Genomic DNA, 17,203 nt, shown 5'->3' with positions numbered 1-17,203 from the left:
TGCCTGCCCCTGCCCCTCCCACTCTGTCTCTCTCCATCTCTCAAAAATGAATAACCGTTAAAAAAAATTTTTTTAATAAAATAAAATAAATCCTTACACTTCTTGTTCTCCATGTAACTTTTCTGCCCTGTTAAGCTTCCCTAAGAAATACTTTCTGCTCCCTTGCCTTCCCTTCAAAATAAACCTGGGAAAATGCTTTAGAGGGATCCCTCCCAACCAGGCAAGTCACTCTGCCGGGATCCAAGGAGAAAAGACAAAGCTTTTGCCTGGGGCCACACTGATCTATTTCTGAAATGCTGCATCAGCAACCAACAAACAAGTTACAGAATCTGTTGCAACAAGGAAAGACTTGTCAAAGGAGAGAGCATGTTTAAATCGTATACACACCTCAGTAAAAAAATAAAAGCTAGACTCAATCAGTCACATCTGCATCCTGGTTCAGCAGTTCACTATATATCCACACTCAACCAACACAACCTGCTGTAATACGACTGGTTTTCAAGACACTTTTTCATAAGATTTTTTACTGCTAAGACAACTCAAAGTTATAGACCCCCAATGATATATTAAGCCAGTGATGCCTTTGTAACTAGACATTCATTCCTTTTCCAATTACTTTGGTGGAACACACATAATTTTATAGCATGGCACTCTCAAAGACTCAAAACTATTCATTTCTAAACTAGAGGAAAAAAATAATAGACCGTTTATAAAGCTACCAAAAATATCTAGAAATTTCTTTTTACTATAGGAGAATTTAAATAGTAAATATAATTCTATTTATATTTTATAATATAATATATATATCTACATACAAATATATACAAGTATATATATGATTATATACTAATGGAATTCTAAGTGTTTCCAAATCTGTCAAGAGAAAACAATTTCCAATTAATTCTTTAAAAATTCTTCCAAGATATCTTTTTATCACTTACCTCATGGAACATTAAAAAATAATTTGTAAGGAAAACTGATTTAGTCCAAAGTCAAAAATTTCAAACCTGAGCATCTAGAGGATGAAACTTACAAAGTGTTTTTAATCAACCAAACCCCAAGAAAAACAATCATACAATATAAACATATTGATATATTTACATTCATACATTAACACTTATACATACCAAGCATCATATGCCTATAGGAGTTATTTTGATGAAATCCATAATATAGTTTGGTATATCCAAAATTCTTCACTATGGTTTAAAATGCAAAATCCAGGGGCACCTGGGTGGCTCAGTCGGTTGAGCGTCCGACTTCAGCTCAGGTCATGATCTCACAGCTCGTGAGTTCGAGCCCTGCGTCAGGCTCTGTGCTGACAGCTCAGAGCCTGGAGCCTGCTTCAGATTCTGTGTCTCCCTCTCTCTCTCCCCCAACCTACTCGCATTCTGTCTCTGTCTCTCTCAAAAATAAGTAAACATTAAAAAAAAAATTTTTTTTAATGCAAAATCCAGAAGGGAGGTAAGGAAACAAATGAAAGTCCTATGTAAGCCTTTCAAATGTTTTTACAACAACACTTACCCACTCCCCCACTCCATAGGACCCTAGAGGCAGGTAACGGGTAAAATGCAGAAAGGCCCACAGCGAATGAGGCCCGATTACAGATACACGCACACATGTGAATCATGCAGACAACAGCCAAAAAAGCAAGGCTCTGTTATGAAAAAATGGTTAAAATCACAGTGGAATCTGCTGCTATAACGAAATGTGGGGCCAGCATGATTCACAGATCACAACAGAATAATCCCCAAATCAGCTCTAGTCATTCTGCTGAAACAACCCTCCACAAGGCTTCCCCAGTCCTCACGGCAGGGTCAGAAAGCCCTTGCAGAAACGCCTAAGAACGCCCTCCAGGAAGCAGACCTGCCCAGACAACAGTAAACAAGCTCTGAAGACTCTCCTGGAAAATCTACACAGCACAACTTCTGGACCCAAACATGGAAGAAACTAAAGGCTCCCCCAATAAGGATTTTGGAAGAATAACATTCGCAGCAAACTCCACACAGGAAAGCCGAGGGCTGCCTTGGGATTTACCAAATCAGAGTGTGCATTCAACTAGGCGGGAGCAGCCACATCAAGTAACTTAGAACTTAGAACCAAACACTCAACCAGAAAACACTAAAACCCTTAAATCATGACCCAATAATTTGTTTTTTCAAAAAGCTCTACACTTGGTCTGCAAAGAGTTGGTAACAAACAATGTATCATATCATCTTTATTTTCTACAGATAAGAACATTTGAGATGAGCAAAGTTCACTTGGTCCTGCGAAATGCCAGATCGCAAATTATGACCTGTCTCTCAAACCTCACACTCTGTAGAACAAGCACTGAGTTTGGGAACCTCTTCCAAATCACAGACATCTGAGAAGCACAAGGGCTAACTGGATCAGCACAATGCATGGAGGTGCAAATAAATTTTGGTTCAACTGAGTGCTCTATCTTCATTTCATTAACATGCAAATGTCATTTCAATCCAAGTGTCACAAAGAGAAAAATGAGAACTTTCATGACTCAGCATTTCAGTTTGTTATGACAAAGAAATTAGGGGATAGGGTGCTTGGGTGGCTCAGTCAGTTAAGCTCCCAACTTCAGCTCAGGTCATGATCTCACGGTCTGTGAGGTTCAAGCCCCGCGTCGGGCTCTGTACTGACAGCTTGGAGCCTGGAGCCTCTTCGGATTCTGAGTCTCCTCCTCTCTCTGCCTCTCCCCCGCTCACACTGTCTGTCTCTCAAAAATAAATGAACATTAAAAAATAATTTAAAAAAAAAGAAAAACGAAGAAGTTATGGGCAATTTAGCCCAAAGAGAACTCAAGTCTGCAGGTTTATTCTTGAGAAGAGGTAGTAAATAATGTGCCTTTATCTACAAGTTTCAAAGTCCTGTGGAGCAGGGATAGGAACCGCATTTCAGAAATGCGCCAGAAGCGACAGGTGTTGAGCACCACAGCTCAGCTGTCAGTTGGGACAGTAGTGATCAGGGAAGTGGAGGGTCAGGGAGGGCAGCAGGAACTGCGACCGATTCTGTGAAACAGAGCCTCAAAAATTAAACACAAAAAAGGAAACAGAACCTCACTAACGTAAGAGCACTGCTGTGCACGGATACCCAAATGAACTCAAGTCATTACCCTTCCACCACGCCCACAATGTTTTTCCCACAAGTACAAGTACAAGTCACAGGTGGGACTTCCTCACTCAATACGTTTCTCTTGAGTTCTCTCACTATGTGGATGTTCTGTGATCGTACAAAACTGTAACATTTCTAACCAGCAAGAACACCTGAAATAAGGCAAAAAGATAATAAACCAAGGAAAATGTACCTCAAAAAAGTATCCTGAGGGGCGCTGGGGTGGCTCAGGCAGCTAAGCAACCAACTCTTCATTTCAGCTCAGGTCATGACTTCCCAGTTCCTGGGATTAAGCCCCGAGTCGGGCTGCCAACCGTGGAGCCTGCCTGGGGTTCTCTCTCCCCCTCTCTCTCTGCCCCTCCCCTGTGCACACTCTCTTACTCAAAATAAATAAACATTAAAAAAAAAAGTATCCTTAATATACAGAAACTTTCTGCAAATCAGTAAGAACACAAATATGCCATTAGTGAAATGAATGAAAAAAACAACACAAATGAGCAGTATACATATAAAGGCACTCGCTCACTGATAATCCAACAAATGGGGCATCTGGATAGCTCAGTCAGTTAAGCATCCAACTTGCTTTCAAGCTCAGGTCATGATCTCAGGGTGCATGAGATCGAGCTCTGAGTCGGGTTCCGCAGAGCCTGCCTTGGATTCTCTCTGTCCCTCTCTCTCTGCCCCTCCCCTGCTCACAGGCACTCTCTCTCTAAACAAAAAAAATAAACATTAAAAAAATAACAATGAGCTGTAATTTTTCAACGATCTGGTTGGCAAAGATGAAAATGGTTACCAAAGTCCATGTTGAGGAATGTGAAGAAAGGAACACCATATGCAGGGCCAGTGTCAGCGGAAACTGCTGAACTCTTTCTAGACAGCAGTTAGGCAACTTGTATCAAAACCTTAAAAACCACATGCCTTGTGGGGCACCTGGGTGGCTCAATCGGATGAGCATCCGAGTTCCGCTCAGGTCATGATCTCACGGCTCGTGAGTTTAAGCCCCGCGTCAGGCTCTGTGCTGACAGCTCGGAGCCTAGAGCCTGCTTCCGATTCCTTGTCTCCCTCTCTCTCTGCCCCTCCCCTGCTCACGCTCTCTCCCTCTCTCTCAAAAATAAATAAACATTAAAAAAATTAAAAAAAAAAAAAAAAAAAAAAAAACATGCCTTGTGACCAGTGATCCCACATCTTAGGACTTTAGCCTAAAGATAATCACATCCTAGTTATGAGCTGTGATCCACTGAGAACAGGAAGTGTGAGTTCAAGTGTTCACAACCTCCACAATTCCAACACCAGGAAATCCTTCTGTCATAATGAGAAGGAATCAGATCCCCATGAATGGAAAATGTATGAGCTAAGTGCTTCCTTGGTCAAGTGCTTTGTTTCACAGATTTAATTTCAGTTCAAGTACCCAAATGATAAGCATAAGGCATTTTAAAAGTAATATAAACAGCCCTATTGCTTCCTTGATGTTTTTTTACTGAGTTTAAGTCCTCTACTTAAAAAGTTGTTCATTATTTATGCACATGTATGTGCGTCCAATATCACATAGGATCACACTGTGGCACTGGGGCCAGGCACATCTCTTTAACCCAAACACGCCTTTTCGGCAGAAAGGGAAAGAGGCCATCTCTGGAGCTTAGTGTCCTCATCCTCAAAAGCAGACTCGTGACTGCTGGGTGTTGAGCCTGGCTCCTAGAAAGCACTCAATAAAGGGCAGTTGTGGTGTCATCGTTGTTCCTATACCTAGAAGCGGCTGCTTCTCCTTTCTGTGGATTTTATGGGTTCTGCAGCCCCAACACACCTACCACCCAAGGAATCTCACCTAACTTGCTCTGTACTGCAAGACATCACCTGCACATGTACAACTAAATGCCTTATAGAGTGGAACTGTATCATTACAGAGCTAACAGTACTGCAATACGTAAGCACTGCCCGATAAAAAGAGATCCGAGGGGTTGGAAACCATTTGGAATAGTTCTTGGAGCTGCCCCGTACATTAGATGCATGCATTTCTGTCTCTCCCACAAAAGACACTTCCCGTTTCTCAACGCCAGCCTCCCTCCGTGGCTTCTGGCAGCAGCACTGTGCCTGTTCAGTAACAACCATCTCAAACCATCTTAGGCTCAGCCTCTCAGATTACCAACTGCACATGCTGCCAATCAAAAATAGTCAGAACTTGATTCTGTACATTCCCCAGTCTGCATTTCTACCCAGACCCTGAGCTTTGTCAGGCATGTGTAACAAATAATGTGTCACTTTAATAAGAAGTTGTAACATAATAGAGTTCTACTAAATATTATACTGAAATGATCACATTTAAGAGTGCTCATTTAGAAATCTAAAATAGAGTTTGTGATTCAGTTTCAGTATTAGCGTCAAAAGACTCGCCTGAGACACTTTTATAACTTGAAAGGACATGATCTGAAGTATCAAACTTATACTCATCTCTAGGGAAAAATATACATTTTAAGTTTGGCAAACAGCTCCCTTACTATGAACAATTTGATACCCTGCTAACCTTTGCCTAAACTTATCCTTTTTATCAGTTTTATGAAGGCATATGCCTTAATACCATCTATTTCTAATAAATTTCTAACAAAATAAAACACAGAAACCCTGAATTATGACACTGTCTTTCACTATCAGACTACCTACAATTGCTATTACGGGGGGTAATGTGATCTGAACTGCAAAATATTTTGAAGAGATCTAGAATGTGCCACTGTGGCCTAAAAACTGCTTTCAGCTGCAAGCATTTGAGTTCCTGAAATCTCTTATCTGCCTAAAAGCAGAGCCTCTCAAAGAACTCAATCGACTTATGTCCCCTCCCTAGGAGCAATCAGGGAAGACTGACTCTTATCACCAGAGAGATGTCTCCACACCACACCTAAGCAGACATTGTCACAAAACTATCACGTTGCCCATCTATTCTCTAAGGGCCCATTTATCTTTCCAGAAAGTTATTTCTTTTTCTATAGGTGCTTTTTCTCTTCCCTTCTCTCATTTGTCTTCCCATGAATGTCCTTCTCCCCGCCCCCCCCACCCTTCACCAATGAAGATGGTATATAAGCCACAAATTCTAACCCTCAACTTTGAGTGGCATATTTTCCTGTGATTAAATCTGCCTTTTCTCTTGTTTATGTATCTTCTGTCATCTTAATTTGCAGGCCCCCAATTATTACACCTAAGATGGAGGAAATGCTTTTCCTACTGACAATTTAAATCTACAAAATACATCCTATAAGTGTATGAGAATCATGCTTTCTTATTAATTGCAGTCAAAAGCAATTATATAATTAACATTTAACACTTCCTCTTTGAAGTCTTCCTGTTTTCTCGCTTTTCTTTAAACTTCCTATTAATTTTTGTTTCTAACTCTTAGATTGTTTTCAAGTATTATTCTCGTAAGTATAATTTGGCAGAAATAAAGTTTCCCTTTTCTACTTCTGACAAATCAGAACATATAATAATTGAGCATTAGAAACACTACTCTTAAAAAGAAAAAAAAACTACTCTTTGCCATTTGATAAAAACCTCTCCAGTACAATCAAACTAAAACATCCTGTTGATTAAATAAAGCAAGTTGCTATCTCACCAACCATTGAGAACTGGAAGCTTTCTGAAATATACAGAATTAGGCACCCGTGCACATACACGTACACACACGTACACACACACGTACACAAACACACAAACACACACACACACACACACACACACACACACACACACATACACACATGCAGGGTTACTTTGTACAAAACAATGAAAGCCAACCACAAACCAGAGGTTGTTTTAAAACTGATCCAATGATGATAAAAATAAAATGACAAACCAAGAAAATTAGTCTAACCTGGCTCTGAGATACACACTTTTTACCAAGGTATGAAAAATAAACCATAGGGACAACTCTCCCTGCAGGGAAAAACCCTTTCTGCTCCGATGGCCACAACCACTCCCTTGGCAGTCAGTTGTTTCTCTTAAATTAACCTCAATTAGCTAACCCTGCATGGCTCAGAAAGCACCTGGATGCTGGTGCCCACAATGAAGACTCTCCACACAGCAGCCTTGGGTACCATAACACCATCACCCGTGTGCCCACTGCTTTACTAAAAAGCCACAATCAAGGGTCCATGGCAAGTTGGGCCAACAATCCTTGACCAGCCCTATCAAAAGAAAAATTGCTGGGGTGTCCAGGTGATTCAGTCGGTCGAGTGTCCAACTCTTGAATTCGGCTCAGGTCATGAGCTCATGGTTTGTGGGTTCAAGCCCCACGTAGGGCTCTATGCTGACCATGTGGAGCCTGCTTGGGATTCTCTCTCAAAAATAAACAAACATTTAAAAAATTTTTAAATAAGAAAAATTGCTAAAATAGCATTCTGCTGAAATTACAACTGAATAGGGCTAGGTTTAGTAGTAGGCAGGGATAGATAAGGGAGCCGTGACCACATGCTTCAAGACTCCCTGTAGAGGCCCTGGGCCCTCCTGGGCCCTCCTACTCCTCAGAGTGGCCACCAGCATCCCCCCCCCCCACCCGCCCCCGCCCCTTCCACAGATTCAAGTGGGAGACTATATAGCTGCAGGTGGGTTGGGGGTAAAGAAAGGAAAAACACATTCCAGACCTGCCCATGCTAGGTGCCATGAATAGATTCTCACAAACTGTTATCCAGTTCCTGATAAGGTCCCAATAAAAAGTCGGAGACAAAAATCTTTGGCGGAAACCCAGTTGGGACTCCTCTCACTCCCTCTCACTCTCTGAGAACTTTGTACTTTTGCTCAATAAACTCTATCACCGTGCTCGCTCTCTGCTGTATGAGATTCATTCTTCGACTCCATAAGACAAGGAAGGACCAGCGTCTCTCCCACCCAGGTATAACACAACTTTACAAGCCTGTCAACAACCTACGATGACAAACCAAGCTATTCCCTTGTGCGGGTTCAACTGACCATGTGCCTACTTACAAACCTCAGGGATGGTCCTCCACTGGCTACAAAACACCCAGATTTAACCATCTGGCCCCATTCCCTTTCCAGCTTCCTGTCCTACTACCGCACCTCAAACCAGTCACAAACTCCTGGCAGCAATCTTTCCCATCTCCCTCTGCTTGAAACATCTTTCCTCTGCTTTCAGAACTACATGCTTCTCTTCCTCCAAGACTTGGTTCAAATGTCCCCTCCTCCGGGAAATAAATCATTTTCTCCACTGGGCCTCCACAGCACATTATCATGCTCCTAGTGTTTACAGGTCTCTGTCCCAGCTTCACCATTAGCCTGTAGGGATGTAGAATCTGATGTCTTCAACTACAATTCATCATTAAACTTCCAGTCATAGAAGAGACAACAGGCACATAATAAATGTTTAGGAAATGGCCGAGTGCACAGATGAACAAAACAACCAACAAGCAAACAAATGAGCACACCAACTAATGAACCTTCTAGTTGTGGCCTGGAGAGAGGAGACATTAATATTAATGTCAGTAATATTAAGCCCTGGCTAATCCCCAAAGGACACCCTGAGCTCCTTACCTCCTTTCAGCTACTCTTAAACCCCACACATGTTCATTTCACTTCTCTGTATCTTCAAATACAATCCGCATCCTTAATCCACATTTTTACCACCTCAGAAGCTCCAGCTCTTTATTTCATAGTTGCCCTTGTGTAGTCCATGTAATAACCAACTTGCACTTGTTTCTATAAAGGCTCCCAAACAGACCATAAACCCTTTGGGCACAATTCTTTTGTCCTTGTAATCCGAGGGCCTCACATTGTCCTTGTGATCCCAGAGCCTAACACAGTGCCTGACAAATAGTACTCAATACATGAGACAAATAAATAAATGAAGAAAGGAAGATGTAACCATATTCACATTTTGCTTGTTACTTTTTTTCCTGTTTTGCTAAATCACCTGATTTTTCCACGTAAACTATAATAATCAGAAAGAGAAGATGAGGGAAGAAAATATCATTTATAATCAAATCAGTACTTGAATAAAAACCTGTATTGTACAAGTCTTTTGCTATATTAACATTCACAGACACTTCACCACCATCTTATTGTCTCTCAGTGTCTGTTCTCAATGCATAATAGTTTTGTTTTTTTTTTCTTAGAGAGACAGCACATAAGCAGGGGAGAGTGGCAGAGAGAAAGGGACAGAGACAGAGAGAATCTTAAGCAGGCTCACGCTCAGCACAGAGCCCAACAGAGGGGGCTGGATCCTGGGATCATGACCCGAGCTGAAATCAAGAGTCAGATGCTCAACCGACTGAGCCACCCAGGTGCCCCTGAATGCATAATACTTTAAAAAGTTTTCTAACTGAATAAAGTTGAACAAATCACAAAACATATAACGCTATTACTGCCAGTACCCATATCAGCCAGGCTCTGAGCCAAGATCTTTAATGCACTGTTTTTCTTAATCTTTATAAACACTCCAAAAGGTTGTATTTGGAAAATGGGAGTCTGAGAAAGGTTAGATCGCAAAGTCACTTAGCTGGTAAACTGGACCACCTACACTTGCACCCAGGTCTGTTCAGACCACATGCTTTTTGACTAAAATTTTAAAAATTCTAGCCCTGGGGCACCTGGGTGGCTCAGTGGGTTACACATCTGACTCTTGATTTCGGCTAAGGTCACGATCTCACGGTTTGTGAGTTTGAGCCCCACCCCAACCAGGATCCGTGCTGGTGGTACAGAGGCTGCTTGGGATTCTCTCTCCCCCTCTCTCTCTGCCACTCCCATTCTCTCTCAAAATAAATAAACTGTGAATGGATGAATGAATGAATGAATGAATGAATGAAATTCTAGGCCTTATTTCTTAAAATTAGAATAAATGATGTAGACAGAATTTCAAAAGCCTATCCCTTCATCTTCACTATTACCAACTGCTCAAATATCACTCACCATTATTAGATATCTTGTTGAATTCTTGTTAGCCACCAAATCACTAAAGAGCACAGAAGTCCCCAACCGAAACATATGCAGCCTTGGAAAGTCCCCTTAAGTGTGACAGCATCTGCTCCAGGCTCTTGATCCTACTGGGGCCCTCTTACTGCTGAGAATTAGGCAGCAATTCTCCAGCATGCCGTTAAAACTACAAGAACTCAGGACGGTGAGGCTGTGGGGGAAGGGCACTCTGACCAGAGCAGGGTCAAATTCCCACAACTTTTCTATAGGACAATCTGTCAGCATACATTAATTTAAATATTTTTTTAAAAAGCGCATCATTTGACACAGTAAGTCCACGGGGAAGAATGTATCCTAAGTAACTGGATAACTCCCACAGATGTATAAATAAAAACCTAAAGGTCAAACAATAGTAGAATGATCAAATTATCCAAGGTACGGACACATGATGGCATATTATACAGTCACTGAAACATTAAAATGGTGATGAACCTGTGTATTTACTACTCTGCTAAATTTCCACACAATACTGCCTCTGTAAAAAGCTGGTTACAAAATAGATTATCCTCTTTTTTAAAAAATTATACATGTACTTTTGAAAATCTATAAGAGAAAATATTAAAAGTATAAAAGTACAATGGTGATCTAAGTAGTAAGATTATGTGTTTGAATAGAAAGTCAAAGAACTTCGCCCCATCTTTATTTTTTTTAAGTCTATTTATTTGAGGGAGAGAGAGAGAAAGAAAGATTGAGCAGGTAAGGGAGGGGCAGGAAGAAGGAGAGAGAGAGAATCCCAAGCAGGCTCCACGCTGTCCACACAAAGCCCAATGCAGGGCTCAATCCCACGAAATGAACCATGAGATCACCTGAGCCAATACCAAAAGTCAGACACTTAACCAACTGAGCCACCCAGACACCCCATCCGCAGTGGCCATTTTATTCTTTCCACAGTGGCCATTTTATTACTGATAAAATAATGAAATAGCAAAATATTTTTAATTAAATCTATCCCTTAAAAATGCCAAAGAGCTCGTGAGCAAAATCAATCAGATTTTTTTTTCCCTAGAGTTTTCCTTTTGATGCCTTCAAGTTTTTTAAATTGTTCATAGATAAGCGTGGAGTAAATTCAGAGGAGGATTAAGCTGCAAGAGACTTCCCAGTTTTATCTCCTGTTTTCAATTCTTTACAGAATGATACATATTCTTGGACTTGGATGACATTGAAGGTTCAGTTTTTAGAATTCAAGCTCAGGTCCTTTCAGAAGTAAATAAAGAAAAGATGGTACCCAAAACCTCCATTAACAGATCATAGAAGAGTTTTTACTCGCGGTGCCTGGGGTGGCTCAGTCATTAAGCGTCAGACTTCACCTCAGGTCATGATCTCACGGTTTGTGAGTTCTGTGAGTTCAAGCCCTGCATTGGGCTCTGTGCTGACAGCTCAGAGCCTGGAGCCTGCTTCAGAATCTGTGTCTTCCTCTCTCTGCCCTCCCTCCCTTGCTCACACTCTGTCTCTCTTTCTTTCTCTCTCTCAAAAATAAGTAAACATTAAAAAAAAATTTTTTTTTAAGTTCTTACTATAATATACAAAGTGCACAAGATGAATCTTTGATGGATGAGGCAATATTTTCTATCAATCCCCATTACAAAGGTGGATCTCAAAAGACAAGATCCAAAAGTAGCAGATTTTTTTTCATTTTTATTCGCTTTTGAGAGACAGAGCATGTGCACAAGGGGGGAAGGGGCAAAGACAGAGGGAGACACAGAATCGGAGGCAGGCACCAGGCTCTGAGCTGTCAGCACAGAATCCGACGCAGGGCTCAAACTCATGAACTGTGAGATCACGACGTGAGCCAAAGTCAAACCCTTAACTGACTGAGCCACCTGGGTGCCCCAAGTAGCAGGTGTTTTTAAACACCTGACAAAATTAACTTCTAAATAAGAAAATGTCTTCCAAGATGATAATCGTACCCTACATACCTTAGGCCTGCAATAAATATTTCTTGATTTGAAAATAAACAGGGGGCGCCTGGGTGGCTCGGTCGGTTAAGCGTCTGACTTTGGCTCAGGTCATGATCTCACGGTTTGTGAGCTCGAGCCCCACGTCGGGCTCTGTGCTGACAGCTCAGAGCCTGGAGCCTGTTTCAGGTTCTGTGTCTCCCTCTCTCTCTGCCCCTCCCCTGTTCATGCTCTGTCTCTCTCTGTCTCAAAAATAAATAAACATTAAAAAAAAAAAAAGAAAAGAAAAGAAACAGCAGACAAACACTCTTCATTTTTCTTCTGATGAATAGAGACAATTTAAATATAGTAAAAATTCAAGTAAACACCTAAAAAGAGAAACTACTTATAATAAACTACAAGCCTGAAGTTATACAAAATGTGTTCACTGACCTAAGTATGCAGAAAAACACAAATCTTGTTTATAGGGAACAGGTAGAGTTCCAAAAACCCACTTGTAAAGATGTATGAAATTCAGGGCACATTTCCCGCCAAAACCCTGTTACACTGGTAGTGAATTCCCGGCCTGATCCTAAAGGGTAGTGAGAACTATTTATCCCACGCCTGTGTTTTACGTGGATAGCACTAGTGGTGCATGGGAAGAAACAGGTAATGCTAGAGGAATAAAAAGGGCTCTTCGTCACTCGTCACTCGGAGAAGGCTCTCAGCTGAGTGCCTCTCCAGAGAGGCTCTCCAGCCAAGAGATAGATGCCACTCCCCAGGTCATACTGTCTCTTTCAGGAGACAGTCCAAGTCCTAAAGACCAGTCAGTGGAGGAAGCGGAGTTTAAAGGCCCTGCCCCCATGCCTCAAGGTAAGATAACTCTGCAGGGCATCCCAGCTCCACAGTTCCCTGTTGTAACTGCAGGGCAGTTCAACTCCTTGCTTTACTCAATCCTGCTTCCCTCGCTGCCCAGCTAGAGCATTCCCAGTAAAACTCCTACACGTAAAATCTGTTTCAAAGACTGTTTCCAGAATCTGTTCCAGGCAAATAACTAACACTTAGTAAGCTCACATTATAAGTCAAGCACTGTGCGTATACATACTTATATAGTATATAAGTTATATGTATGTAATATATGTGATCTTGCGGTATTATGGGTAGGTACTACAATCCCATTTTAAGTATGCAGAAACTGAGTCTCGGAGACGTCAAATGACTTGCCCAAGATTATATCTATGCCTTCCAAATGCACAGCCAATCAATATGTAAACAAACTCTCGTATACTTATACTGTAAGTGTTGCTGAATGGAATGGATTAAGGCAGATTCAGCTACCCAGAGGTTCTGGTGGCAGTCAGGAATGAGTGGCGTGGTGACCCATGGTCATACATAAAACAGGAATTAATAAAAGGACTTGGGATCCAGGCCCATTGAAAACTATATACTATGATCAAGGGTCCATATATTTTAGGCCCTCAGCAAAAAAGCAGTGGCCTAATGGAACCAGAATTCCAAAATGAAACTACATCGTAATAATCTACCGCATGATTCCTAGACCCTAAAAATAATGATTGGCAAACCTAGTCCACCTACAATCAAAACGCTACAATATGTACACCGATGTTTACTATGTAGGAGGAGCATGGCACTTCATCTTTTACTCCAATTCCTGCAAGAAGCTTCCTAAGCCAGTATCTAGAAACGCACTAATAAACTTATGAGGGGTACGAAGTCTTTACAATTAATACTCATCTTACCCAAGACGCACAACTGCACCCAGTGCAACTTCTTCCCCTATAACCATTCCATAGCTTCCCGAGCTTTCCCTGACAGTCTTCTTTTATACATTAAGCAGCTATTTACACGTACTGACAAAGAGTGAACAACTAAGAACTAATATTACCATGCCCTGGTGGCCGTCCTGCCCAAGAACCACAAGACACAAAACAATTCTATCAACTCCAAACAAGTACAAACGACAACTACTGTTAACTTCATTAAATTTGTGTTTGCATTTGTAGATCACAACTGACTTGAACAATGAGAACAAACTGTTTAAAAGTTTAAGAGAATTCAGATCCAGCACATCCTCAAAATAATCACTTAATTTCTAATATTCATAACTGCAAAATCTAATGTCACAAGTTAAAAAAATCAAAATATACTTAGAAATACTATAATAGTGCAATCAATGTCATTCTAAAATTCAAAAATAATTGGGCCTTAGCAGCTGATTCTTGAGAGTTTGCATATCTATTGCCCCTTCCTTTAAAACTCACCAATGCCACTTCTCCTACCCCAACATTAGAAAGCATAGCTTTAAATGGCAAACACACACACACACACACACACACACACACACACACACGCATATTTGTAATTTCCTTATTTATCAATTTTGCACACAAGAGGCCTTAGCACCCATGTTGAGTTACCAACTGCAGCGACAAGTTCTTCAAATTAAAATGGATCACGGAGACTTCACACCATGGCACAACCAAATATGGAATCCTAAAATACAGCTTGCTGATCAAAGTCTGTGTCTTCTCTAACCCTGACAATGGCAATGTTTGGCCCAGTTCTTACCTTTTTCTCCATCCACCTCATAAAACAAGTTGCAAATCAGAAATACACAGTTCCACACAGATAGACACAAAAGTGCTAAATATACCTGAGTTTGACATTGCAAAGGAGAGTAATAATAGTGACACCATAACCAGCTTAAAGTTTACAGAGGAGGAGGTATCACCAGCCTAAGAAAAAGTATTTCCTCGCACAGCTGTAAAGTGGTTTAATCTTTTGGAGAAAAAGATAAACAGCTGGGAATGCAAGCTGGTGCAGGCACTCTGGAAAACAGAACGCAGGTTCCTCAAAAAAACTAAAAACGGAACTACCCTACGACCCAGCAAATGCACTACTAGGTATTTATCCAAGGGATACAGGTGTGCTATTTTGAAGGGACACATGCACCCCCGTGTTTATAGCAGCACTATCAACAATAGCCAAAGTATGGAAAGAGCCCAAATGTCCATCGATGGATGAATGGATAAAGAAGATGTGGTATATATATACAATGGAGTATTACTCGGCTATCAAAAAGAATGAAATCTTGCTATTTGCAACTACGTCGATGGAACTGGAGGGTATTATGCTAAGTGAAATTAGTCAGAGAAAGACAAATATCATATGACTTCACTCATATGAGAACTGTAAGAGACAAAACAGATGAGCATAAGGGAAGGGAAGCAAAAATAATATAAAATCAGGGCGGGGGACAAAACATAAGAGACTCTGAAATATGGAGAACAAACAGAGGATTAGTGGAGGGGTTGTGGGAGGGGGGATGGGCTAAATGGGTAAGGGGCACTAAGGAATCTACTCCTGAAATCACTGTTGCACTACATGCTAACTAATTTGGATGTAAATTAAAAAACAATAAAGTTAAAAAAAATTAATAAGTAAACAGCCATCGTGAAGCTTCATACAGACAAAAAATAAAAAGGTACACCAGAACTGGAATGCGAGCTCCATGAGGACTAGGATGTCCTCTCTTGATTACCACTGTACCCTTTCATACTTAACACAGTACTTGTAACACTGTGTTTAATATTTTTTGAAGGAATGAATGATAGCTATCATCATTCATTGATCACTTTTCTTAAAAAACTTTACTAAGCATGTTAAAAGCTTAACAAGCCTTTAAAACAAGAACTGCAAACCAGAGAAGAAAGTAACACTCTGAGCCTCAGAATAACTCTATGGGGGGGCCAATGGAATATATACAATTTTTTTTTTTCAATTTTACAGGCGAGGAAATCAAGTGTCAGAAAGACTGACCTTCCCAAGAAGACAGAGCTCTAAAAGGCTAAACCACCAGTCTGTCTTCCTTCCCCTATGCCACATCAATACCAAAATGAAGTTCAGAGCTAGGAAAACAAAAGAACATGGATGGAGAAGACAGTCTGGCCAAAAATTATATTATCAAACATTCAAAACTAGGCTGTCTGTTCCTGGAAAAAAAGAAAACTTTCCTACATCACTATTGTGGAGATACAGTCAGTGGGGCCTATGGTTCTGTTCTTAATTGGCTACACTTCAATCTCCTACGTTCAGAGCACTGTGGGGCTCTTCTGAGTGCAGGTGCCTCTTTAAAAAAGTGACTGATCTGCATGAAGAATGGCTTCAAAAGCTGAAAAGCTACAAGTTAAAAGTCAGAAATAAAGCTCCTAATATCCCTTCGTTAAAATATACCTCTATTCCCTTCCCTGAAAAACTGCCTGACCAGAGGAATTCAAAGAACTGTCCAAGTAAGAAAAAAGTGTTTGGCCGGCACCCGATAACGAAAATCGTGTCTGTCTAGTGACAACGGCAATCTGTCACATCTTCAGTATTCCCTAAGTGCCCTTCAAAAGGTGCATTAAGGTACTGCCTAAGAGTAGCAGGCTTCCTTCTAAAACCGTGAAACAGAATCATACAGACGATGATTTTTTTTTTTTTAACTCCGGTCTGAGAACGGAAGTCAAGTTCAGATTCTCTTCCTTCCTCAAGCGAGTAAGAGAATTAAAGAGCGCGCGCGCGCACAAGCACGCACACACACACACACACACGCCCTGTAGTAAAAATGTCTCGGGGCCTCTTCACCTGTGGCAGTCGCCGCAGCAAGCCCCGATTTGCTGGGATTTGAGGCTCTTCCCCACGCGGGGAAAAGGCGGGTGGGTGAGGGGGGCACAGGGGAGAATGAACTGGTGCCTAAGTTTCCAAGCGGATCATTCTTTTCAACTTGGGCAGCTCTTTCCTTCCCCCCACCCCCCAACCCGCCGCTCCCCCACGGGCCGCAGCACACAGTCGGCTCCGCCAGAACCGGCAGGGCCCGAGGGGAGCACTGCCGCCGCCGCCGCCGCCGAGCCCCGGGGCACCCCTCGGCGTCGGAGGCGCAGGCGGCCCCGGGTTCTCGGCCCGGGAGCGGCGCAGACCCCGGGCACGGGCCGCAGATCAGTCGTCGCCGCCGGGCGTGGGGACCGGGAAGGGACAGCCGCCGCGGGGCGGAGGGGCGGGGTGAGCACTTCCTGACTCTCGCATTGTCCACGCACCGCCCGCGCCGCCCCGGGCCCCGCCACCGCGCCTTCCCCGTCGGGGAGGAAGTTGGCGTTCGCCCCGCCAGCCCCGTCTTACCGTTCTTGGCGTCGCCCGCGGCAGCAGCCCCCGAGGCGGCCGCGGCGTTGGCGGCGCCAGTCCCC

General features: G+C 42.1%; 1 protein-coding gene across 1 annotated transcript in view; it reads right to left on the bottom strand.

The window, feature by feature from the left end:
* The window catches only part of HECA (hdc homolog, cell cycle regulator), a 55,796-nt gene that overhangs the window by 37,813 nt on the left and 780 nt on the right, over window positions 1-17,203 (bottom strand). Inside the window, exon 2 of the mRNA XM_049654665.1 lies at window positions 17,139-17,202. Coding sequence (XP_049510622.1) covers window positions 17,139-17,202 — 64 coding nt within the window. The remainder of the gene's footprint in view (window positions 1-17,138; window position 17,203) is intronic.

The sequence above is a fragment of the Panthera uncia genome (genome assembly GCF_023721935.1).
Source record: "Panthera uncia isolate 11264 chromosome B2 unlocalized genomic scaffold, Puncia_PCG_1.0 HiC_scaffold_24, whole genome shotgun sequence".
Classification (NCBI taxonomy): domain Eukaryota; kingdom Metazoa; phylum Chordata; class Mammalia; order Carnivora; family Felidae; genus Panthera; species Panthera uncia.
This window is presented reverse-complemented; position numbering and strand designations above follow the sequence as displayed.